Source organism: Tursiops truncatus, chromosome 7 (genome assembly GCF_011762595.2).
Source record: "Tursiops truncatus isolate mTurTru1 chromosome 7, mTurTru1.mat.Y, whole genome shotgun sequence".
In the NCBI taxonomy this organism is placed as follows: Eukaryota; Metazoa; Chordata; class Mammalia; order Artiodactyla; family Delphinidae; genus Tursiops; species Tursiops truncatus.
The window spans coordinates 86,090,620-86,117,869 of record NC_047040.1 but is presented as its reverse complement, the minus strand read 5'-3'; the positions used below and the strand labels follow the sequence as shown (position 1 = coordinate 86,117,869).

Below are 27,250 nucleotides of genomic sequence, written 5' to 3'. Positions count from 1 at the left end.
CAGCTAATAAAAAGCTGTTACAGAATTCAAACCAAGGTCTGTCTGTTCCAATCTGTGTTCATGTCTTTCCTTTGTTCACTAATTCTTTCTTTATTCATTTAACCCACTATATACCAGTATAAGAGCTGCCTCAGTTTATGGGAAAATTCTCAGTTTAATAGGAAAAATTGAACAGCATTCAAGCCATGAAAATATCATGCAGAATGTTATCTACATAGAATGTCCTAAGTGCAATGGAACATAGAACAGGGACTTTGTCTAGGGAAGGTCATAATTCTTTTACCTAGTGGTTAAACAGACAAACTAAAGTTTTAATTCCTGCCCAGGCACCATGGCAGTGACCTTGCACATTCAAGTATTTCCGGTTAAGCAACGCCAGCCTTTCTTAAACCTACCCAGACTGGAGTATATTTCCCTAAAACTGAGGTTTGCTGGATATAGCCATTTAGACCACTCTCCATTTATTGTCTGTCAGGCTTAGATTATGGCCACTACTCCTATAGTCCTCAATGTCAACAGATCCCTTTTTTGGAGACTCTGACATTGACCTAATCATAACCATGGCCAGAGACTTCAGTGAAATTAGAAAGGTGTCCTCTCCTTCCTTTCCCTCCTCTCCCTCACCTCTCCTAATTTCATCTTAATTGCTTGAATCAAGTAGTTCAGCAGATCCTTAGGTAAATTCAACTACTAGCATCATGCCAAACTATGCAGAATATACCCATCTCATAAATATATAAATGTATGTATATGTACCTGTTTATGTATATGATCATTGGTGTGTTGCATTAGCTTCAGATGGCTAGATACAAGGTATCCAAGTATCCCTAAGTGCTCTGTCCTGAATGTACTGTACCAATTTCACTCTCATCTTTATTGACTTTGTTTTCCTTCTTTTTCTGAGTTTCTCATATCCTATAGGCTCCAACTGGTCCTGTGAAGCATCACATTGTCTTACCATCATTAAGCTACAAGGTGGCTTTCTACCCTTTGGCAGAAAGATTAGATCTGCTGTCTGCTGTGATGTTGCAACCGGCTTTTCTGTTTTTCTCTCTCTTTTTCTCTCCCCTTTGTCTCTTTCATTTGCAGTTGTCCAATCCATATTATTCCGGAACTCTTCTAAGAGTAAGTGCAGTTTTGAAAGCTCAGACTGTGGGAGGCATTATTTATAGACCTCTGTGGTTTCAGGAAGAAGAAGAAACGCTTCCAAACAGAGTTCTACTAGGAAGACTGCCCCCACCCTACTTTGGCCAAATACTATCTTCTGCAGGATATTTTCCTGTAATTCCTTATAAAAAGTTTCTTTTGCAAAAGTGTATTTAAAAAAAGGAAAACAAAATACCCTGCCAGTTTCTACACTAACTCTTTCTTGCCCCACTGTATAAAGTTTATATACCTAATAACAGGTGATTACGAACTGGGCTTTTGGAAGCACACTGTATTAGGAAGTACGTTTGGTTTAGAGACCCACCTTCAAAGGCTTCAGTACACAAGGACTTATTATGTTAAAGAAACTCAGAGACCAACAGTGCAGGACTGGGCTGACTGCTCCACAGATTCAGGGAAGCTCTTTATACTGTGTGTCCCACTCTGCATAGCCTCAGTTCTCAAGGTCATCTCATGGTACAACCATGCCATCTACATTCTGAGGAGCAGAAAGGCCAAAGGACCACAAAGATAAATTAGCCTCCTGCACACAGCCTCCCCGAAAGTCCCACATAACACTTTGCCTTCTCATTGGCTGGACTCTGTCATACGGTCATTCCAGCTGCCAAGCAAGGAAGCTAGGATGAAGGATGTGGCCATCCCTTCAACAGCGGGATTGTCTAGCTAAAGAAGAAGAGAATGGATATTGCGTGGGTGGGTGCCTTACATATTATTCTCTTATCTATCATCTTTTCCAGCAGTGGCCTCTTTAGAATCATCAGGAGCTCTGTGCTAGAAGTTAACGTATAGAAAGGAAAGGCACCTGAGTCAGTGTATCTAAGGAGTTTAAGTTTGAGAAGTAATTATAATTCTGGGCCCTGGTTAAAACTATGGTAAGATAAATTCTCTAGTGTACTAAGTAACTCAGTTCTTCTTATGCCACCCATGCCCAGAAAGGCAAAAAGAAACAAAATGAAGGAAAACAACCAATATGGTATGTAGTTTTGAACAACTTCCTATTGTTTTAAAATGTATATGACCAAAAAATTAAAAATCAATAAAAAATACAAATTAAAAAATGAAACAAAATGTATATGAATAAGTATTATGCTTTCAAATTTATTTGCACTTTTTTGTTTTACAGCAAAAGCAAAATGTATTAGGGAGGAAAGATAGCATAGAACTAATTTTAAAAATTCTTTACTTCTCCACAAAATCAAGCAAAATAATAGAATGTTGGTAATTGAATGAGAATATATGTCCTTGTGTGTTTGTTTTATATTGTTGCTGTAACAAATTGTCACAAACTCAGTGGCTTCAAACCATAAGAATTTATTATCTTACGTTCCTGAAGACCAGAAGTGTGAAGTCAGTTTCACTGGGCAAAAATCAAGGTGCTGGCAGGCCTGTGTCCCTTCTGGAGGCTCTCTTCCCTCAGCTTTTCTGGTTTTTAGAGGCTCTCTTTACTCCTTGGCCCATGGTCCTTTATCACATAGCCAAATCTCCTTTCGTTTTCATTGTCATATCCCCTCTCTCTCTGACTCTGACCCTCCTGCTTCCCTCTTAGCCACCTTTGTGATTACATTGGGCCTCCCAGATAATCCAGAATAATCTCCCCATCTCAGAATCCCTAATTTAATCACATTTGCAAAGTCCCTTTTTCCATGGAAGGTAACATTCACAGGTTCCAGAGATTAGGACAGAGACATCTTTGGAGGGCCATTATTTACCCTGCCACAACTTGTAAAATAGTAAAGCATTTATGAAAACGGATGTAGTACCTGATCTTAATAAGAAGATCGTGTCAGAGCCACACTGTTGCTGCTTTCATTTTCCCATGATCTAATTCAGAGTCAAAATAAAGAAACTTCATGATCCTGATTTCAAGTATAACTATTCCCTTTGGCTGCTAATTAGAACTTTTAAGTTGCTCAGACTTAGTCCAGAATTCTCCTAAGAAAATTCCCTCATGCACCTAAGAAATATCATTCTTTTCTAACCTTCCTTTTTAATTTCTTTTTTTTTTTCCAGAAAAGCAAGACAATAACACAAGAATTGAAACTATAAAGTCTCTTGTACAAAAACTCCCTCCACCAAATCGTGACACCATGAAAGTCCTCTTTGGACACCTAACTAAGTAAGTTGCAAAGTTTCTGGTTGTTCTGTCACAGTCTCATTTCCTAAATGAGCAATATTTAATTTCAAATCTCTAATACAAGAGTTTCCGAATGCATCAATCTCAGATTTCCCTCTCCAGCTGATCCGCGTCTTCCTGCAGAAGCTGGGGAATGTACTAGAGGTAGGAAGGGGAACCTACAAAAGGAACTTTTAAAATACTTTCTTTTTTCTGGCTTTTCAACAAGTAGATGTTTGCTGATTGATTGTCAGAACTGTAGCCAGAGCCCTGGGATGGGCTGGGTTTACTTTGTTATTTAGTATAATGGCAAGAGCCTGAAATGATTCAGACATGAGTTCAAAACCTAGCCTCACCACATACCAAGAGTGATGACCACAAATAAGTTACTTAAACTCTCTGATATCCAATTCCTTCGTCTGTAAGACACTGATTCACATTGATAAGGTGCCATCCATGTAAACAGCTAAAAGAAGAGTATTTCTGGAAGAAAAAAAGACAGTGTAAAGACCCAGAGGCCGCACAGAGCTTGATGTATTTGCAAAGCAGAAAGCAGGCCAGGCGGGCTAGAGCCTAATGGACAAGGGGCATGGTGGTGGAGTCGAGGTCATAGATGTTGGACCAGTGTAAGATCACATAGGTTCTCGTGGGCCACAGTGAGAGAGTGGAATTCCATTCTAAATACAGTGAAGAGCCATAAAGAGTGCTAAATTGAGGGATATACAAGATCACCCTGGCTGACAGGTGGAGAATGATTTGCAAAAGTGAAAGCAGGGAAACCTATACGGAGGAGACCATAGTAGTCCAGGCAAGAAGTAATGGTGACTTCAGTGGAGGCCTTAAAGAGGTATTTTGATGATGGATCAGATTGTATTTGCTGATGGTTGGGGTGCAGTGGGGAAGGGAAAGGAGAAATTGAGTGTGCCTGTTAGGGTTTGGGTTTGGGCAAGTGGAGAAATGGTAGTGCGGCACAGATGGGTAAAACTGGAGGAGGAACGGGCTGAATAGGAAGAGCCGACTGGAGAACTTCATTCTGGACATGTTAAGTTTGAAATGACTGTTCCTCATTTGCCTTCTGTTAACACCTTCTTCAGATAATGCAAAGTGCAATACAAGTAATGAGGTTGTAGCTTTCACCATATGCATATAGTAATGTTGAAGCCTGACAGTTTCAAATAGATTGGGCTGTTTTGCTTTTGTGAGATTAAATCTCTTTAATCACCCATGCCTTAGGTTGAGTCATTCCTACAGCTTATTCAACTCATCCACTACATGATTTTTAATTGTAAATGTAATGTGCAGAATTGCACACACACAAAATTTAAGCAACTGTCGTGCATGTAAGTCAAATTTACCTACTAGTCACTCTTAGCCTGCTGAGCAGAAGCAACTAACATTTTTGTATCTACCCTTCCAGACCTGTTCCTAAGGACATACATACCTCTGTGTGGTTGTTTATTGCATTAGAGTATATCATTCTGCACATATTGTTCTTCTACTGTTTTGCAACTCATGGACAGCTTTCCATTTCATGGCATAGTACTCCATGGTATGGATGGTCCATAATTCACTTCACCGGGCACTGCGTTAGATTGAACATGTTTCAATCTAATTCATCGTATTTGCTTCTTACTTATTTTACTCCCACAGAGGAACCTATGTCAAAGTTCAGAACATCCCTTATTGTTAGAATGCCCCTTTTTGTCACCTCCACATTACTGGCTTCAGTGGGAAACCCAGTGTGGTTAAGTGAAAGGATCTTGGGCTTCAAAAAAATAAAGAGAGAAAGCTAGAGTCAAATTCTTGTTCTATACTTTATACTCCCTTCATGATCTCAAGCACATAAAATCAGATTAAATAATATCAACCGTATCTTGTGGTTATGAGAATTAAATGAGATAATGCATATAAAAAGCCTGGCACAAGGTAAGCATTCCTCAAATGTTAATTCTTTTCCCTTAGGATCCAGACCCACCATGAACGGGGTTTCAATTTACAAGTAAATACTGGAGTGCTTATCTCAGTAACTTTAACTGGACAAAGTCGTAAAACAAATGGAAAAGTGTACTCTTTAATGCTGTGCAATACCTAGTCTCAGAGATCTAGAGAAATATCCATTACTCAATCTCAATTATTCCTTTTTTTTTTCCAACTGAAAGAACAGCTATAAAATGAAGAAACTGAGAATCAGCTAAATCCTACTTTGAAAAAAACACACACAGATGAGAATCTATCCAATTAAAAACCTTCAAAGGATGAGAATCTTCCACCTTCATGCCAACAATCCCAGTATTAACAATTAGTGCCTGATCATGTTTCTTATATCTAAATTAATTTCCTAATTTTGTTAGAACTTTCAGTTGAGATGGAAATAGATGTTTTTAACTAAGATTTAAGATCAGATGATTATGTCACCTTCACAGCATTCACATGATAAGATTTTTCATTACAGATGGAGAAAAAAGTGTTATTTGCTAGCCACCCGCCTTTCTTGAGTGGTGTGACCATATTCCACCCTGCAATGATTTATAAACGGGGTTTAATTATGCAGAAGTGTGTGCACATGATTATATCTTGTTAAGCATTTCTTGTTAAGTTTTTGATAAACAGCCAATCGTGGCATGTCATCAAAGCCTGAGAAGGCTAAATAAGAAGATTGTTTAACGAGAATTTAAATGTATTCATCTTTGAAAGAATCATTAGAATGTTTTCCTTAGTCTTGATGCATTTGGTAGTTCTTCAGAAAATCTACCATCAACACTTGTATGTAGTGTTTATTCCAAATTGCTGCAAATATATATATATTTTGAAGTTTGTTTAGTAAGGGTCAGGGAATGTAATGAAGGGCCAAAAATTCCACTTGACCTGCGTTGTACTCTGTAGCCAACAGAATAGAAGTCCATTTTTGCAAAGCTCTGAGTTAAACATTCCCTTGAAAGCAGAGCAACTACCAGCTGAGAAAGCTTAATACAGCACAGTTGGGCTAGAAGGTGGATGCAAGTGCTGTCCACAAAAGCCAGAATTTTTAAAGGATTGTGATTATATTAAGCATAAGATTACACAATAGCTGCACAGACTGAATAGTCTCAGAGTCCAGAGTCCTCATTCTCGATCAAACTCAAGGTGAAGTATGTGCTTCTGCTGTGATAGATTCAGACCAGGAATTCAGAATACACTATCATCGCAAAATGCCATCAGCCAGAAACCTTTATTAATAGGCACTTTCACCAATTGACATTACAGTGATAAGCACTGGAAGGTCCTGTGACAGCTCTGAATCATCATATAAATGGCAAGTTCTATCTCTGTTAAAATATAAGTGTCGAATGCATGTTCCTTCAGCCTGCTTCTTTGGAAAGGCAGGCAGGCAAAGTGAAGATGAAGTTAATGGGAAGGAAGACCTAGAAAGATAAGGGTTGCTTGCTGATGGGTAGCGGTTGGACGTTGAGAGCCAGGCAAAGAGGTTATATAAGAAATAGAGGACCATTGAGACTTTATCTGCTGGACATTTGCATGATGTGCTCTGTGTTTATGAAAGAGTATTCTGACAATAGAGTGCAGGGTGAACGAGATAGAAGGAGGAAAAAAACCTAAGAGGCCACATGGGAGTTGTAGTTGGTTTGGAGTGATGAACATAAAATGGAAAGCAATGGTCCAAATCCTGAGACTTTTCAAAGGAAAATTCCATACAATTTTTATTTCTCTCATTTCTTTATCCCCCTTATCCAGTCAGCCATGGGAATAAGTCTGCGGTTTCAGTGCTGAGTAATTGTAAAAATAGTTCCTCTGGTAGCAAGTTAAAAAGCAAAAGGAGATAGTGTTTAGAAGGGTGCACTTTTTTCTCTGTTTTGAAATGCAGACAGGGGAAAGAGGAAGATTAAGATGAGGGTATAGAAGACTAATGAAATAAAGTAAACCCCATTTTGTCAGGTGTGAATTGAATCAAGCCCTCTAGATCTGCTGGTGGGGATGTTCCAACCAGCATGGTATGAAGCCACATATGTAATATAGCTCAAGAATGAAAACCTTTCCAATCTTCATGCCTTTTGAGCCAATCATCTTAATTGCTAGGACCCTATCCTAGGTAATGCTGGGGGATGAGGCCACTTTATGCAGATAAAATTTTACTGTTTTCACTGGTAGAAACTTGGAAACAACCTAAGTGTTCAGTGATAGGGGAAGGTTTTATAGAACATGGTACATCATATCGGCTTCATAAAATGTGGTTCACAGCTAATTGTTTTCTTAATTAGGGAAATGCTTGTATTAAGTTAAATAAAGTCAGGGATACAATATTTTATATATTTAAGGAGAGTATAAATATGTGGGAAAGTTGTGCATCTAGAAAAGACTGTAAAGCTATTTGCTGAGATGTTAATATTTCTTAGAGTTGTTGAACAATGAAAGTTTTTTTTTTTAAATTAATTTATTTATTTATGGCTGTGTTGGGTCTTCGTTTCTGTGCGAGGGCTTTCTCTAGTTGTGGCAAGCGGGGGCCACTCTTCATCGCGGTGCGCGGGCCTCTCACTACCGCTGCCTCTCTTGTTCTCTGCGGAGCGCAGGCTCAGTAATTGTGGCTCACGGGCCCAGTTGCTCTGCGGCATGTGGGATCTTCCCGGAACAAGGCTCGAACCCACGTCCCCTGCATTGGTAGGCAGATTCTCAACCACTGTGCCACCAGGGAAGCCCGAAAGTTTTTTTTTTCTTTGTGTGTTTCTTTTTCTCTCCTAACAATGGGATAGAAAGAGATATTGAGGTTAAGAGAACAGGTAAAGAGAACAGGCTTTGGAGTTAAGCAGAATTGAATGTGAGCCTTGGCCCTGCCACTTACTGGGCATGTAACTTAGAACTGACCTAGCTCTAAGCTTCCTTCTTCTCATCTGCAAAACAGGGATCACAATAGGACCTATTTCTGTGGTGAGGAGTAAAGGAATTATCCTTTTAAGGAGTCTAGCACAATACCTAGCACATAGTTGGTTCTAGTTAAGCATCAGACATCAGCATGTATTATTTTTATAGTGAGAGAAATATAAAATTATTTCGAATGAAATAAATATAGGAAGAATTGCAGAGGCTGGGTTGCCAAATTTCCTGGCTTCCAGAAAATTCTTTACCCCACCACAGAATCTTTTGCCAAAACCTGAGTTTCTATACTGGCCTGACTCAGCCAGTTTCCCCTAGTCCCAGTGAGGCTGTTTTCACATGTTTGACAAACCACGTGACGCCTCCATGTGTTGCCCAGTCCCTGTGTGAATTCCCCTGCCCAATTCTGTACTGTCGCCAGCTCTCCATCAACCTGATCTGAATCTTGTCCCGTGTTCTCAAATCCAACTATTTTCACCTTCAGAGTTGTAGCTTGCTGATAAGAAAGTCTGGTCCGCTTGACTTCTAGGCAGGCGTGGGAACACTGGAGAAGGACACAGGTCCTCCTCTGCTTCCTGCCCAGAGCCTCCCATCACAGCAGTTTCCTAGGGACGGTTCTCTTCTTGTTGTCTAACTTATCAGAATGGTTCTCACAGTGAGAATTTCCTACCAGGCAGAACAGCTCACTGGCCACGTGGAAGCCTGGTAAGTGAGATAATTTGGAGCTGGTAGGGCCTTACCCTATGCCTCAAATCCCCAGTGTAAACACTCCTAGAATTTTATCAGCTACATATCCACCTAGAATGGACACTGACCTTTTCAAGTTCTAGAATTCCTGTTGCCGTTCCTATAAGTAAGCTGTCCTAGCTATTGCTGAAGTCTTTTCTCACATTTTTATTTCCGGGATAAAAGTAATACATGAGAATTACAGAAAACTTAGAAGATAAATACAAAAATATTTTTCCCCCAGCTAAATTGAACTTGTTATCCAGATTTACTTTGTGGCATGCGTTTTGGAAGCCAAAACAATCTCAAATGTTTGATGGTGGGTGGGGGGAGGATATAAAAGAACATTCAATTCCCACATAGGTATATATTGTCCAGAGAAAGTCAAAATGTCTTAGAGATGGGTGGCTTTTAGAGGTGACATAAAATAATGTCGTTCGTTGATTTTCAAAAATAGCCTTGGAAGAATATATTTGCTGCAGAGTTTAGATGCAAATAAACATTCTTATAGGAGACTTGCACTTTGTAAAATAAGCTGAAAGGAGAGCACTGACACTAAGAAAATCGTCCAGCTGTTCATAGAATTCCAAGGTGAATAGACAAGTCTCATGGAAGCATGCCAGTTGAATGCCTCATTGAAAGGCGAAACTGTTGAGCTGTGGCTATTTTGTGAGAGTAAACCGATATTTAAAGCTTCTCTGTGGTCTTCATGGATGTTAAATAAATACTCTACAAAAGCATGTCAGAGGCAACTCAAATGATGATGACTTAGAAATATAGGGGTTGTATGAGGAAACAATGGTGAGGAAATAATTCATCCGCTCTGTCTTTAAAATGGCATTGTGAGCGTTTCTGATATTTTGTGGGGAGGGGGGTGAGACATGGCCAGAGAGGGACTGGAAAGCCCATGAGCCCGCACCCTTCTCTCTGGTCAAGAGCAATGGCTGGTGAGGCTCTGCCTCCCGTCAGGCCTCTGAAGGCTCAGCTCTGGGGTGCTTTGGAGCAGGCTGTGTTTTTCTGTGCTGCCTTCTGGCATTCCACCCTTTTTCTGTACACTTTGGTCTCTCACCCAGCCACAATACCTGATATCCAATGACTTGCAGGCCATGGGTGTTTTTACTGGAAAATAAAGAACCTTAGCAAATTGTTATTTTCCCTTTTTCTCTTTCTTTCTTTTTTTTTTTTTCCCTGAGAAACAGGGGCTGCAAGTTGTTTGAAATAAGCCAGAAGCCTAATAGCTCCTTTGCTTGTGTATTTGAAATGGCACCCTAATCACTTTGAAGAGCTAATGTACTTCCTATGGGCCTGAAATTTCTCAACTGGACTCCTGTGGCAGAATTTGGCCTGTAGTTAAGAAAATTAATTACTCTGATAGTGAGGATGAAGCAATAGTTCCCAACTCCCTGTAGTAATCATTAAAATGTCATCTACTTAGGAGACATCTTGGCATGGGATTTATAAGGTTTGTGAGCTGGGGACTAAGTTCAATGATCCTTCCAGTGGTGGATCCTTGTTCTAGAGGAAGGCTTTGGGAGATAAGGTTTTTAAGATGGGAGTGAAATTACTTTAGATCTTTTGATTTAACATTTGAATGTTAACAGTTAACCACTGAATAATAAAAAACAAAACAAAACTTAAAATGGCTACTGACCATTTATCACTGTCTTCTCTATTGTTAGCGGTGGCTCACCTTATGGGGGTATTTCCCTCATAAGAGGTAAATTTTTTAATTTGCCTCACCCTTCTCCACTGTGAATCTTGGCCTTTCACCTAATGGAAAGAACCAAGGATTTGGAATCAGAAGACATAGGCTCAAGTCCCAACCTCAGCCCTTACAAACTGTACAACATTAGGAAAAGCTTTAATGTCTCTAACCCTCCCTTTTGCTTATATGTGAAATGGGTCAAATAAATTCACACTTGAGAAAATATTTGTTAACTGTGAAGTCCTATCCACCCATTCCTTTAGGAAGTCTTAAATGAGTGCCTACTGTACTCCAGGCACTGGACCAGATCAGAGGTTGGCAACCTATGGCCATGGGCCACATCCAGCCTGCTGCCTACTTTTATCAACAAAGTTTTATTGGGAAACACACACGCACACCTATATGTTTATGTATTGCCAATGGCTGCTTTCATGCTACAGTGGCAAGAATTAAATAGCTGTAACAAGTTGCACAAAAATATTTATTATCCAGCCCTTTACAGAAACAGTTTACTGACCTTTCACCCAGATACCAGAGGCATAAAAAAGATTCCTACCCTCCCTTATCCTATAGTTTCCCGGGGTAGATAAATTAATAAACAATTATAATAAATGTGGTGAGATATCACAAGACAGTATGAGAGCACCAAGCAGGAGCTGAAATTTAGCCTAGAGAAACCAAAGAATGCCTCCCAGAGGAGAAGACATGGCTATCTTTAAGGAGGTCAGTTTGGCAGACAAAGGCCTGCTACAGGCAGAGGGAAGACTGTGTATAAAGAGGCAGGAAGAAGGAGAACCACAGTGTGGTAAAGACATGCTGACTCCTCTGGAATGATGAATTAGGAAACATGAAAGAGGTGACAGGACATAAGCCCAGAATGTAGTAAACTAGAGCTAAATTGTGATGAACATCATATGCTTTGCTTAAGGAGTTTGAAATTCATTCTGTGGATGTTAGGTAAATCACTGAAAGGTCTGAAGCAGGCAGATGAGGTGATGTGATTTGTGTTTATAAGGAGGGCAACGCTAGAGGTAGTGGAACCAGTTAAGAGGCTGGTATAATGTCTAAGTCAGAGATCCCATAGTAAGGGAGTGTGGGGTGGGGGAAAGGAATGGATACAAGAGGCATGGAGAAGGTCGATTCAATAGAACACGCTCACTGAGTGCATGTAAGAGGTTAAGAGGAAGGAAGGTTCCAAGATGGCACCCAGGTTTTGAACTAGCTGAATGGTGATACCCTTAACTCAAACAGAGCAAAAGGAGAAAATTGGAGACATAAAAGAAGTTGAAATTTTCTGGACATGATGTGATTTGGTCATTGCTCATATTCCATTAGAGAATAAGAAACATATGTTGGGAATGCAGGAAAGTTGATTGGAATCTAGGTATGAATTTGGGAGTCATCAGTTTAAAGATGGCCTTGGGGTGAGGTCATGAATAAACCCAAGGGAAGGTGTGAACCTAGAAGAGAGTTGAGGGCTTCCCTGGTGGCACAGTGGTTGAGAGTCTGCCTGCCGATGCAGGGGACGCAGGTTCGTGCCCCGGTCCGGGAAGACACCACATGCCGCGGAGCAGCTAGGCCCGTGAGCCATGGCCGCTGAGCCTGCGCGTCCGGAGCCTGTGCTCCGCAATGGGAGGGGCCACAACAGTGAGAGGCCCGCGTACCGCAAAAAAAAAAAAAGAAGAGAGTTGAGGACAGACTCCTGAGAGTGTCCCCATTGAAGAAGTGGCCAGAGGAAGGGATACTGGGAAAGGGGTCTGAGACTAGCATGCCTGGTAATAGAAAACGTGGTGAGACCAGAGGTATTATATTTTGTGGTTAAAACTATTGCTTCCACAAGACCTAGAAAATTCTTATGGTAATGGGACATTGGGCAGAATTTCTAGTGATGTGATGTCCTATTCTAACATTCATCCTTTGGCTTCTGAAAAGCCATAGGAATGAATATATAGTAATCCAGAAGAAAGAAAATTTGTTCTTTAGTATAGTCAGGTCCTGGAAACATTGATAAAGTTGGAAATTATGACCTGGTCCCTTCTACCGTTAGTGCTTGGGCTCCAGGAGGGCAGGAATTTGTATCATTTTGATTCTTGCTATATCCCCAGAGCCTAATACAGTGTTCCACATGTTATAGATACTCAATGGTCTTTGCTGAACAAATGGAATCACATGAACTCATTGAAGAGAAGATGAACATCTAATAGCCATTGGTGGTTCCAATTAAGATCAACTTCTTAAGCTTGTAATCTTGGAAACTTGATATACTTCAGACTAGCACTAGGGAATATTCCATTTTGAGGTTATTGTTAAGTAAATTGTTTTTCTCAAGTTTCTCTCTCCTCACCTGATATTTATCTTTTCATCGTGATGAAGAGAAGAGCAGTTTTAATTGTAAAAGAGGCAATATTATCACTAAGACTGCAAGTTAGGAGGCCTGGAGTATAATGATGAATGGGAGCTAAGGGAAGCTGACCTTGCTGAGTGAGTCTTGGTCAGGGAATCTGTGACCACAGACCAGTGTTGGAGCCCTTTAGATCAATTAGTGCAGCCCAGGGTGGGATTGCCATTTCTTCTGATTTCTTGATCATCTTGGATTTGTAAGAGATCTTGGAATTTCAAAACTTAGTTCTATACCTTCTGTGAGTACTCTTACTACTAAATTAAAGAATCTCTATCACTCCTGTCTCCTATCATATCAGCCAACCTCCCTGTCCATCTTTTGTTCCAGATCCAATATTGACTTCCTACTACCTTGAATTATTTAGCATCAGGTCAAGGAAAAAAATTACGATTACAAAAACTTGACCTGTGCTATTAAGTGTATAAAGAGGGCTTCCCTGGTGGCGCAGTGGTTGCGAGTCCGCCTGCCGATGCAGGGGACGCGGGTTCGTGCCCCGGTCCAGGAAGATCCCGCATGCTGCGGAGCGGCTGGGCCCATGAGCCATGGCCGCTGAGCCTGCGCGTCCGGAGCCTGTGCTCCGCAATGGGAGAGGCCACAACAGTGAGAGGCAAAAAAAAAAAAAAAAAAAAAAAGTGTATAAAGTAATTTGGTTCTCCTGTTTTATGGAGCAGAGACACATAACTTCAAAGTGGAAGGGGGAAAAAAATCAACCAGACCTCAGGTCACCTGATTTCCAGTCCACTAGACCACACTCTGCTTCCTTGCCAACACCAATACTCGATTGTTTCCAGGGAAGAAAGAGGGAGAATGAGAAGCCAACTGTGATAGAGGCACAGGCCCATCACTTGAATAACTTTTTAAATTGAACATCAGCTATAATCCCAATCTTTTAAATAAAATAACCTAATTAGTATAGTGACATATTTAAATAAGGGGTTTCTTGGTGTCTGTCCTTCTATCTCTGTCTCTCTGTCTCTCTCTCTCCCTCTAACAGCTTGCTTTCTACCTAAAAAGTACTGGGAAAAGTTTTATTTTGGGGGATCCTTTTTAAAACCAAGTTCCATGACCATATTTATTAATGCTTGTGTGTGTGTGTGTGTGTGTGTGTGTGTGTGTGTGTGTGTGTGTGTGTAGAAAAAACACATTTTTTTAAAAGGCAGTGATGGTGCTGTCTTTTACCACCTTCTTTCTCCTCCTCAAATGGAAAGCACTGAACCCAGATGCCCAACCACGGAAGATATTCTTCCAGAAGCAGCATCTGGCTTCCTGGCAAGCCCTTCAGGCGAGTTGTTTGGGGAGCTTTGCAGTTGTCTCTTGGTCTGTCACGTGTATCAGATACCGTGGCCCCTCTGGCTGGCATGTCCAGACAGCTGCCAGTTCCTTTCGGTTCACCTTTAATTCTGAGAACTAGTTCCCTTATTTTCATTTCTTGTTGGACTTATTTTTCTCCCCACTGCCCATAAGAATTCCAGGACAAGGCTAATTTCTCACTGCTGTCTGCCTGTCAACTTCCTCTCCAGGCCTCTGTCTTTTGAACCCGAGTGAAATCCTCCGTCATTTAGCCCTACATTAAAATAGGTGACATTTAATAGTGTTTCTTAGCCACTCCTTGTCAGCCTAGCTCCTTGTAATCTGCGGGGTTGTTCCCTGAAAAGAAAACAAAACATTCCATCAGAGTAATTTATTCTGGTCTGTACACGAGATATGAAAGTATTCCTGGCATTTGTGTATTATTTAGTTAAATCAAATTGGCTCCCTGCATCCTCGTCACACCATGAACAAAAGAGCATCTCAGGACTGGAAAAGAGGAGGCCACACGGCAGCATTTACAAATAGCTCCTGCTTCAGGACACCAAAATTTTTAAAGTAGCTTTCTTTTTTTTTCTCTTTTATCTGTTAATGTAAATAAATTGTTCTACTTGTGAAGGATTCTGTGGGGTTTTTTACGGATAATTGTTAAGAACACAGAATCCGATGGTAGCCCACGCACGAGGAAGCCGTGACAAGGTGCTGACAGGTCCGGCTGCAGCACCCAAAACGCAGAGGAGAAAGAAGAAATTAGAGCTGCAGGGTGACATCCAGGAATAGTTCGCATGGGGTAGCTGCACATTTCCACGTTGCTGGGGGGTTTTGCCTCATGCAGGAAAAAGTGCAGATTGTATATGAGATTTCAGATCCCAAAACTGTATTGGCTGTGCTGAGAAAAGACTGGGCTTTAGTAATGGACAGAAGGAAATCTCAACCATAAGTAATAATTAGTCTGTGGCCAGTGGCAGACTCAACCCACAGTTGACTCTGAAGAGGTCCGCAGCTAAAACCACAGGCTTACCTGGAATGAGAGCCTCTGGGGGACAAGGAAATGAATTTAGGGGCTGTTTGGATCAGGACATTGGGAAAATCTTTGAAATCATCCACAAAACAGTAGAGCTTGAATTGAAGATTAGGCTTTTTAAAGTTTTTTTAATCTCTGCCTCAGTGACATTTTCTGGTCTATAATTTTTCCTCAGGTTAATGTGTACAAAGGAAGTTGGAAATACATTCAGAACTTAGAAGCTTTATACTAAATATTGCCCTTTGTACAGAGATTACTTTTCCTCACTTCTAGTAATTTCTTCTCCTCTGTGTCATACATTCTTTTGTCAGACTCTTTTCGCTGACATTTTCCCCTTTCTATTTTCTGCCTTTTCTCCCAATATCACCCTCCTCCTCAAATTCTTCCTCCTGCCCCTCACTCTGAGAACTCTTTTCACCTTCAAAGCATTGCCAAATACGTCATCCATCTCCCCATTTATTCTTTATACAAATAACAGATCAAGTGCCTCTCACGTGATAGACGCTGAGCTGGAAATAAGGATAATTTTACCAGGAAAACAATCAGTTCCTAGCATCTGGGAACTGCATTCAGTTATGTTATCAATCTCTCTGCCCTTATCTGGGAATGTTCACTTCCCTTAGTCTGACTTTCACTCCCAACTTTGTGGTTCTAGCCCTGCCCCTCCTCTCCTCGCAGGGATATGCAAACCAGCCTATCTGTTATAGGCGTTTGGTGAGTCCATTGATGAGATTCAGGAAGCCCCTGATCTTCTTTTCTTTCCCACTTTCTGAGAGACAAGTAGAACACTTCGGGGCAGGGCCATAGCGAGGAGTAGGCAAGACATGGGCGCTGGCACCCGGAGAGCTAAAAGCATTTTCTTTCCTACCCTCCGTGAACTCCCAGTCAACATATACCTCTTAATAAATATTTTTCCCTTTGTCAGTGAGTTCACTCATTCATTCATTCATGAATTCATTTAGCGCGTAGTGTTTGGGCTATGAAAAGGTAAAAGAAATTACTCCTGCCCTAAAGGAATTTTTATCTAATTAATTTGTGTCTCTGAGCTTAGACATCAAAACAGGATAAATGTCCTCACATAGTGAAAAGACATGCAGAGTGTGATACTTTACACATGCAAAGTGTGATACTTTACCTAAATCTGGGTTCTTTTTCCCATTTGAACACTTTTTGAGCAATCATTTTACATCCCAGAAAAATTCCACCCTCAAATGCATCTCCTCTTTGATTAGAGCACAACTCTGTCCCCTCCCTGCTCACCCACCTTTTTTCCACTTCCTTTCATTTCCGGCTGCCATTCCAGAGCTGCAAGTGCTCCCTTGGTACTGACCTTTGATTCATCAGAAAGGGACTCCGTTCACTCTCCCGGGGCCACATTTCCTGTTTAGGGTCAAACATCCCCCACAGAGATAGTGAGGTATTTTATGGCTGGTTTACATGTCCAGCTGTATTTTTCTAACTAGTGGGAAAAGAGAAATAAAATGCACGCCCCATTCTCTTTGACCTCACTCTCCATTCATATCACACTGAGAATAACCAATTCCTAGGGTGCCAGGCTCTTAAAGTAATTCATACTTCCCTGGCAATCACAGGCATTTACCTTTCATCTTGGCAGAGGAAGGCCTGTTTTATCCACCCCTCATCACATTCTTGCCTTTCTGTGCTTGAGTTTCCCCTCCAACACCCTACAATAGGCTAGGTAGGCTAAGAAGCAGTTGGCTACATAGAGAAAGTAAAGAAAGGTTCACTGTCACATTCTAGTAATTTCTGATCCCAAAGCACTTTTATCCAAGAAATGGTGATATAGAAGAAAACAGGCATGAGGTTGTGTGGGCTGGTGGTCGCGGAGATAGCGGGACTGGGGAGGGAGATAGCCAGAGAGAGACGTTTTGTTCGTCACGAATGCAGTCACCTGAAAAAAACCAGCTAATTAGCAGTCTGTAGCCACACAACACAGCAGTTTAGTACAAGAAGTGAACAATACTTTACTTAATTGAAACTACAGAGCAGACTTAGGTAGGCTGAATGCAATTATGCAGATTGGAAGTCAGCCAGGATACACTGAGGTTAACAACCCCTTCTCTCACAAAAAGCACCACGGGAACATCAGTGACCACAAATGGTAAAAGCTGTCATCCTGGGGCCCATCCAAAACGCCTCACCTCTCACAACCTAGACTCCATCAGAAGGGCTTAATGGTATCAACTTACTGGCTGGAAGAAAGAGTGCCCTCTATCTGTGCAGGTGTGCCTGTGCCTCGTGCTGTGTGACTAGTTCAGCCTTCTCAGGAAACAAGCTTTGAAGAGGTAGAGTGGAGGGGGATTTAAATGGTGGAGGATATCCAGGGGGGTCCAGTGGTGGACGATGGGAACTGTGAGAGCTCCACCACCTGCTAGTCTTGTGGTCAACACGATGGCTGCCTAACCGTTGCAGAAAGTTCTAGCTCAGGATTTCTCAAACTTTAAGGTGCTTATCAATAAAATCACCTAGAGATCCTGTTAAAAATGTAGATTCTGATTCAAGAGGTCTGGAATGGGGTCTGAGATTTTGCATCGAGAACAAGCTCCCAGGTGCTGCTGTCCGGGAACCAAACTTTTAGAAGTCATTTCTTGCAGGGAAGAGGGCAGAGGCTGGACAAAGAGAAAGAGGACTTTAAAATGAGACTTAGCACCCAGAATAATCAGGCTCACTTTCATTTGTCCTAGGAACTAAAGGAAGCAGAAACTTGGAGAGTTCAAAATAGTAACGAATCCAATCCACTTGTAAAACTCACTCCTAAAATGGCTTCTGCCATTAGAGGATGGGGAGAGGCACAGAATTTGGCCCCTGAACATGTTTCATGAATGAGATGCCCACTCTGAACAGTGTAGCATTTTCCACTCACTGGTTGGTGCTATAGCAGAGACACACCAGCCAGCAGTGGTCTAAGATGACCTCCCAAGAACGAAAACTGTCTGTCTTTCAAGGTGAGTCAAGAGAAGACAAGATGGCAGAATGCAGACCCTCAAAGCTTGACCAATGGACAGTGAAGGGAGTAATAATCTTCCTGCAGAGCCTTGTAAAATAAAATCAGAGTTGCTGAAAAACATCAAAGAATGGGCCATTTTAAGCTTATATTATGCAAACTTAGTTTATTGCTGTGTGCTGTGGAGGCTTCCATGCTAAAGTCTGCATGTAGTATTAAAGACTTAATTGTTGGGTGGATTATTGATTATATTCTTTAGTTATTTCCCAAGTGCTTTTTACACTAATATCTACATATTTTGTGACTTCTTAATGATAGAATTCACTTTAGATGTATGGAAACACACACACACAAAAACACACACATGCTTAAAAGCAAGACCCAATTAATCCCTGGTGAAAGCAGTATGGGTTCCCACATTTAGACATGCTGTAAACATGCTTTAAACTAGATAAGGCTGGAGTTTAGATATACATTTATCCTAATATGTAGCTCATCAGTATAGCTACAAAAATCTTATTACTTGCCATCATTCAGAATATATCATTTGAAATGTTCAGCTATCTAAAGCCAACACAGTAAAGCATACACACACACACACACACACACACACACACACACACACACACACAAGAAACAGAAGAATATAAGTATCAATCAGTGAATCAGCAGTAGCTATGGAGTGCCTATTTTGTGTTCCATACCACACTGGGGAGGGTTGGGAAGATATAAGAAGTATAAAGTTCTGCCATTGCAGAGATACTTATCTAAAAGGGAACAAAGCACTTAGGAAAAAGAGTAGAAATAATTAACTGTTAAACAGCATGTATGGGAAGAAGTAGAGTAAAATAGTTAAGTCTGCAATGAAAAGTGGACCTGAAGTTAGGCTTTGAAACACAAGTAGGATTTGGCACTTTTCCACTTGAGAAAAGCCAAAGGAAGCCAGGATGTGACAGGGAGCAAAGGAGGAGGAGGGACCTGAGTGCAGGGAGAGACCAGGTCATGGGTAGGGCCTGGCAGGAAAGTCGGAATCTGAAGTCTTAGATAATAGGGGCCCAAGGCAGGTTATGGAGCAGTTGAAGAATAGAAGTTTTGCTTTGGTTTCTGTTTTAAGTATCTCAATTCATTGAAGGATCAAATGTGAAATGGATCTGGGGAGGGAGGCTTGGAGAAAGGCTAAGGAGCAGTTTAGTCCTGTGGTGGCTGAGGAGCTCAGTGGGAAGAGGGGAATTTCTAGAGAAACTTTGCAGTGAGTCAATAGTATTTGCTGATAGGTTTGATATGATGGATAAATGACTGGAAAGAGTTTGAGACAGTGCCAGGATGTCCAATTTGTAGACAAAGAAGAGTGGAGATGTCACTTATAGAAACTGGGTTATTGATGGACTTTAAGAACCAAGGATGTGACAGGCACTGTTCTAGGAGCTTAGGATCATCAGTAAACTTTACAGAAGTCACCTTTGCCCTCACAGAGTTTACATAATAAACATAACACACATAATATAAATAAATCAAACAAATAAACATAATAAGCAAGGAAATGCTATGGCATATTAGAAGATAATGGCTGCTAAGGAACTAGTAAAAATGGGGCAGAGTGAGGAGGGTCAAGGGTGCTGCCAGGGTCCTGAGTCCGGTGGTTTGCAGTCGTTGGGGAAGAACTCATTACAAAGGGGATATTTGAGAAGAGACTTGAGGGAGGGGAGGGAGTTAGTGAGGCGGATTTGCCTGGAGTCAAAGCATTCCAGAGATGTGTAGAGAACATCCAGCATCTTGGTGTCTTCAAGCTACAGCAAAGCAAGGAGGCCGGTGTGGCTTGAGCAGAGGGAGGGTGGGGAGAGGAGTCACCTAGTTGACAAGGCCACATCACACAGGGCCTTCCAAGACCATTATAAGGACCTGGTCTAGACACTGTCAAATTCTTAGAGGAAAACAGAGACAGAACACTCGATGACATAAATCACAGCAAAATCCTTTATGACCCACCTCCTAGAGAAATGGAAATAAAAACAGAAATAAACAAATGGGACCTAATGAAACTTAGAAGCTTTTGCACAGCAAAGAAAACCATAAACAAGGCGAAAAGACAACCCTCAGAATGGGAGAAAATATTTGCAGACGAAGCAACTGACAAAGGATTAATCTCCAAAATATACAAACAGTTCATGCAGCTCAATATCAAAAAAACAAACAGCCCAATCCAAAAATGGGCAGAAGACCTAAATAGACATTTCTCCAAAGAAGGTATACAGATTGCCAACAAACACATGAAAGAGTGCTCAACATCATTAATCATTAGAGAAATGCACATCAAAACTACAATGAGATATCATCTCACTCTGGTCAGAATGGCCATCATCAATAAATCTAGAAACAATAAATCCTGGAGAGGGTGTGGAGAAAAGGGAACCCTCTTGCACTGTTGGTGGGAATGTAAATTGATACAGCCACTATGGAGAACAGTATGGAGGTTCCTTAAAAAACCAAAAATAGAACTACCATATGACCCAGCAATCCCACTACTGGGCATATACCCTGAGAAAACCATAATTCAAAAAGAGTCATGTACTACAATGTTCACTGCAGCACTATTTACAATAGCCAGTACATGGAAGCAACCTAAGTGTCCATCGACAGATGAATGGATAAAGATGTGGCACATATATACAATAAAATATTACTCAGCCATAAAAAGAAATGAAATTGAGTTATTTGTAGTGAGGTGGATGGACCTAGAGTCTGACATACAGAGTGAAGTAAGTCAGAAAGAGAAAAACAAATACCACATGCTAACACATATATATGGAATGTAAAAAAAAAAAATGGTTCTGAAGAACCTAGGGGCAGGACAGGAATAAAGACCCAGACGTACAGAATGGACTTAAGGACATGGAGAGAGGGAAGGGTAAGCTGGGACGAAGTGAGAGAGTGGCATGGACATATATACACTACCAAATGTAAAACAGATAGCTAGTGGGAAGAAGCCGCATGACACAGGGAGATCAGCTTGGTGCTTTGTGACCACCTAGAGGGGTGGGATAGGGAGAGTGGGAGGGAGGGAGACGCAAGAGGGAGGAGATATGGGGACATATGTATACATACAGCTGATTCACTTTGTTATACAGCAGAAACTAACAGAACATTGTAAAGCAATTATACTCCAATAAAGATGTTAAAAATAAAAAAAATTAAGGACCTGGTCTTTGCTCTTAGTTAAAAGAAAGGGGGAGCCAGTTGTAGATTTTGGAGCAGGACTGACATGAACTGATTTCAGTTTTAAAAGAATCACTGTGTTGAGAATACATTCTAGGAGAACAAGAAAACCAGCTGGAAAACTAACTTATCCAGTTACCAATCTAATTAGAAAGAGTTATTTGTGGGTGGAAAGTTCTTCATGCATTTGCCTCTGATAGGTTGAAGGAATCTAAAGAACTGGATTCCAGCCCCCTGCTTGGGTATAAGTTTCCCAAATAACTTTAGGCCTGTTGCTTCACTTCTCAGCTGCTGCTTTATTGTCTTTAGCATGGGAATAATGCTTAACTTTATCTACCTTGTAGTGTGTGTTTGTGTGTGTGTTTGTGCACACCCTGAATCGAAGGAGATAAAGAAAGTAAAAGCCAAGACTACACACTGTTATTAGAGATTGACACAATTGGAAATTCAAGCAGAGTCCAGTCCAGACACCTGATCTTGTGCTGAATCCAAGTGAGAGTGGAGATAGCACTGGATTCAGAGTCAGAAAACCTGAGTTTGGATCCTGAGTCACTGACTCCTTACCCCTGTCACCTTGGATAAAACAGCTTCCTCAGTTTCCTCTTCTGTGTTAGAGGAGATTACGATACTGATACCTCAAAGGACTTAATCCAGAGTTACAGGTGAATAAAATTCCTGTTATATACTGTAAAGCACCAAAGAGATGAAGCCCCCCAAAGCTCCTATTGCAACTGTAGACAGCTCTACTCAGCCTGATAAAAAATCTTAATTAATCCTTCCATATAGGTAGTTGTTAATTTTAACTCCTTGAGGGCAGAAATCATTTCTTCCTTTAGTGCCCCATGTAACCAGCACAGGGTAGAGCAGCAGGGGGGACTTAGCAAGTCATTTTAGCAAGTGGGTAAGTAAAGGTATGATATTAAAGGAGGAAATGTAGATTTGGGATTCAGGTTTTTTTAGAGTAAATATTCCAAACCATGAGAGTGGATACATTCACCGAGAGAGTTCAGAGCCTGAAGAGGCAGGATAGAGCTAAACACCAAACTGGGGACTAGCACAGTAAATTCACTAACCAGCAAAGGGAAACACCGTAGAAAGTAAACAGATCATTCGGAATCATCAGCATGATAAAAACCTGAAGAGCATCATCAACTAGTATAACTTATTATAAATACCTTCCACTCAGAAAGGATCCAAACAAATTTCAATTAGCTGTCATTTCACCAGTCTGAAATCCCTAATGACCACCCACTTCTCTAGTAACCACACTCCAGCACAGAGACAACTGAAGTTCCTTCACGATTCAAAACTTCCGTGTGAATTATCGAAGGACGATAATGCAGTGTCCATTGTAATTTTAATACTAATTGTGTTGTTTGAGTCCTGCTAATCCACATATGACAATATAATGTAAGTGTTTTTTACCAGAGCATTTGCTTAATCAGAGCCTCACACTCCCCAGGCCTTCTAAGTAAAGGAACTTTACTGGGAAAGAAGGAAAGTGGCACATAAAACCATTTTCCTAGTCTGTTTGTTAAGTACATACTTAGCAAGCCATCTTGCAACATACCTAGCCAATAATTTACATCTCCTCTCTAGAGCCCTCTTTTTTGTGTCTTCTTAACTGACATTTTGGAATTCACCTGAAAACACCAACGATTTGCCAAGACAAAACTTGGCCTGTGGAGAAGACACCATATTCAACACCAATCTGGAGAAAACAGCATACTCAGTTCCTGTATTCACTATGATCGTAATATTTATTTTAATCATTATCACAATTTGAGGATTATAACTTGGTCCTAAGAAAACTGGCCTCCAAGCAGTAAAGAGTTAAGACCAGAAAGTTCACCCCCTAGGCCCTTTGCTCAATCTCCTTATTTCAATCCCTCCTTCCCTGTGATACCACAAAATGAATAATGCCTTAGACATAGTTTTTGCAATGCTAATATTTGAACAGTAAAAGATACCTTAAGACCTTCATCAAGATTTTTTAAGGCCTCGTTTAATGTCAGTGTCAAGGTTCTGTGAGGAATAATTAATATAACAAAACAAGGTCTATGTGCCCATCGATTGCCAGGGGATTTATGCAGGTAACTCATTAATGCTGCAGGGGTTTCTGCATGTAAATCCCGAAGCCTTGATGGGGAAATGGGACCCGATGATTTTCCCCCTATAAAAAACACAAACAATGACAAGTATAAAAGCAGATAACCTGAATATCTATACAAACAGCTATATGGCTTGTAAAAGTTTTCCATTTACATCCTGTCACCTCTTCTTTTCACATGTATAAAAGATGGGACAATTATTTCAACAAACCGACCCATATAAATCAATGCAGTTTTGCTGTGGGAAGACTGGGTGTTTAAGGCATTTAATATTTCAGCATCACCAGATTATCACCAGGATCCATTTCACTTTGCGGTCAAGTGCATGATTAGCGCTGTGACAGGATATTGGCCATTTTTGTAGGAAGATCTGCAAATCCTAGTAAACAAATACCAGTTGGAAAAATTAAGAACAAGTCTGTGGACTGGAATGCACCCTACTTGTAATGGGAACAAAAAGCTGGCAATCAAATCTAAAGAAAAAAGCTAAATCACAGCAGAATGACCTACTTTAAGGCATTTGCCAAAGAGGCAGTGTTTTTAGACAGCTCTTCTGAAGTAGCGTCTTTCTGTCTATGCCATCTGCAGATTTATTACTGCCTGAGAAAAACAACCAAAAAAAAAAGCTCTATTTGAATGATACTAGGAGGCTGGTCTATAGGAAAGATTCCAGTATTGTGGGCACCACACCCACACCTACTGATGTGGTCCAAGGTTTTGCTTTAGAGGCACCTAATTAAGAAACCCTGACTCATTTACATGGAGACGTTTGATCTAAATTACACTCCAAACCGCACCAAATTGGGAGCATCTGTGAATGTGAAATGTTTGTTCCCTGTGACGGCTAGAACAGGGCCAGCTCTGGACGGCACATGTTCAAGTGACGAAAAATATTTCACATGTAACGTACTTCTGAGACCCACTTTTCCACTAATAATTCATAGTGATGCTAACCAGTATCTGTACTTCCACAATTATTTCAGGCTGTGAAAAATTATGTCACTTTTTTTTTCTACAGCTAGAAAGAGGTAGAAGGCCACCTACTTCGCTTGTTGTCATTGATAAAAGGCCTTAAGTGCAGCCAATAGCAGAAAGGCAAAGCTGTATGGTGTAGGGGCTGGTCATTACATATATCTCTTAACTGGGGGGTCCAGAAATGCAGAGCAGCAATCTAAAAGGATAAATCTCAAGGATGACCCCCTCTCATCACTGGCTTAACTTCTCTAGTTTTCCGCTTGGCTTGCTGGTTCTCAGTAAAGGTTTGCTTCTCAACTCCTCTGAGGCTGTGTTTGTGTCCAGAAGACACAGCCCACCAAAGCGAGAATAGTGATAGATTAAAGGTCACATTATATGCAATTAAAGGCATTCAGATACAGTCCGTGTCATTTCCATCCTGTAAAATGTCTAAGAAAGTTTATAAGAATTTTTTAAAATGTTCCGCCATTGGATGCTAAGAACAGTACTTAGCACATAATACTCACGAAAGAGTGCTGTATATCAAACACGATCAACAGTGTTTCATAGATGCAGTCAGCCCTGCACTCTGGCACCTGGTGAGCACTTTCCCTTATTAGGCTGTGTATCACCTATGTTTCAACTGGAGTCCAAGGAATAAGAAAGAAACTTAAAAAAAAATTCCAGATTCTTTTGTCTAGGAAGATACTAATACATTGATCTGACATACCGTTTTTTTTGCAGTAGCTAGAATGAGATTTGAATATATTGATAGTTTCAGCAGCAGAACCCAGGGAGCCCAGTTAATAACTTATGCATGGGTATATAGATATACTTCAGACAGAGGTAAGGTTTTCAGCTCTCATGTTGGTAATACTTAGAGGGATCGAATGAAAGGGGCTGTTCCCCCAGAGTCTTTGTTGTGGGCATGCATTGTGACAGTATGGAGCCAGAGTTCTTCTGGTTGTCTACACAGCCTGGATTCAATAAACTGTTATATATGCATATTATGACAATGTGGTCAAGGAAACCAGATTTTTTTACTCTACCTTCGAGTGCCTATAGAGCCTAAATCTGGTGTTTATTTTTCTTGTCCCCCTTCAATATGTTAACATATTCATAATTTAATACAGGTTATGTTCATTTTATAATTAAAGTTATGGACTTAGTTGAGAAAGCACTCAGACTATACTGTATGGAAAATATTTATCTTTTTCTATATCTGTCTGGTTCAGTGTGAATCCTAAATGTAGATAATCCCAGACTATCTTAGTTTGCTAGGGCTGCCATAACAAAATACCACAGACTAGGCTGCTTAAACAACAGAAGTTTCTTTTCTCACAATTCTGGATGCTGGAAGTCTGAGGTCAAGGTGTCAGCAGGTTTGCCTTCTTCCGAGGCCTCTCTCCTTGGATTGCAGATGGCTGTCTTCTGATTGTGCCCTTACATGGTCTTTCCTCTGTGTGTATGCATCCCTGGCGTCTCTCTGTCCCAGTTTCTTCTACTTATAAAGACATCAGTCATATTGGATGAAGGCCCATCCCAACAGTCTCATTTCAACTTAATTACCAAAAGCCCTATCTCCAAATTCGGTCACATTATTAGGTACTGGGAGTTAGGGCTTCCACATATGAATTGGGGTGTATGGGGGGGGGCAGAGGGGAGAGGACATAATTCAGCCCATAACGTAGTCCAAGACGATATCCATGCTGCTGACATGCTCCTTGCCAAATGTGTGTTTACTTGAGACCAAAACTAAAACTAAAGTTAATATTTTAAAATCTATGGTATGGGCTTCCCTGGTGGCACAGTGTTAAGAATCCGCCTGCCAATGTAGGGGACACGGGTTCGAGCCCTGGTCCGGGAAGATCCCACATACCGCGGAGCAACTAAGCCCACGAGTCACAACTACTGTAGCCCTCGTGCCACAACTACTGAAGCCCACGCGCCTAGGGCCTGTGCTCTGCAACAAGAGAAGCCACCGCAATGAGAAGCCCGCGTACCGCAACGAAGAGTGGCCCCCGCTCACCACAACTAGAGAAAACCCGCACACAGCAACGAAGACCCAACACAGCCAAAAATAAATATAAATATATTAAAAATAATAATAATAAATTAATTAAATCTGTGGTACTTTTCCAGTATGATTCTCATTCACTTCTTGCATCAGTAAGAAACAAGGATGACTTTCTAAGGTTTAGGAGAACGAGCAGCAGCGTGACTCTTCTTATACCTTCTTGCTAGACTGGAAGGAAGCAGTTACCGACTACAGTAAGTGTTACCACAGTGCCTGCCTGAGCTCCACCCCGCCTTCAGGGACCCCTGGTCTGGAGGCATAAGTGCCTCCGCCTCCATTACTTCCACCCTCCATTAGGAAAAGATAATGCAAGAGATATCACTTTCACAATAAAACATTGCACTTACACCACACCTTTCAACTCAGCAATTCCAAATGCTTTAAAAATCATTATTATTTTTATTATTTATTTGTGGAATCCCAGCAGTCTACTCGGCACTGGGAAGTGCAGTCAAAGCCACAGAGCTATGGTCTCAGTTACACAGCCTGAAACTGACGCTCAAGTTTCCCCCTTGATGTGCCAGTTAAAAATCTGAAGGTGGGTGTTTGTATGTGTGTGCATATTTAGGGAAAAAAAAGGGAGAGAAAGGAAACTTATCTGCTACCCTGCCACTTATATAGCT

The 27,250-nt window shown here is 41.0% G+C and overlaps 1 protein-coding gene across 3 annotated transcripts in view; it reads left to right on the top strand.

The window, feature by feature from the left end:
- Positions 1–27,250, top strand: part of ARHGAP15 (Rho GTPase activating protein 15) — a 621,340-nt gene that overhangs the window by 559,186 nt on the left and 34,904 nt on the right. For all 3 annotated transcript variants that reach the window (XM_019925524.3, XM_019925523.2, XM_073807741.1), the window contains exon 13: positions 3,178–3,283. In XM_019925524.3, the coding sequence (XP_019781083.2) occupies positions 3,178–3,283 (106 nt within the window). The remainder of the gene's footprint in view (positions 1–3,177; positions 3,284–27,250) is intronic.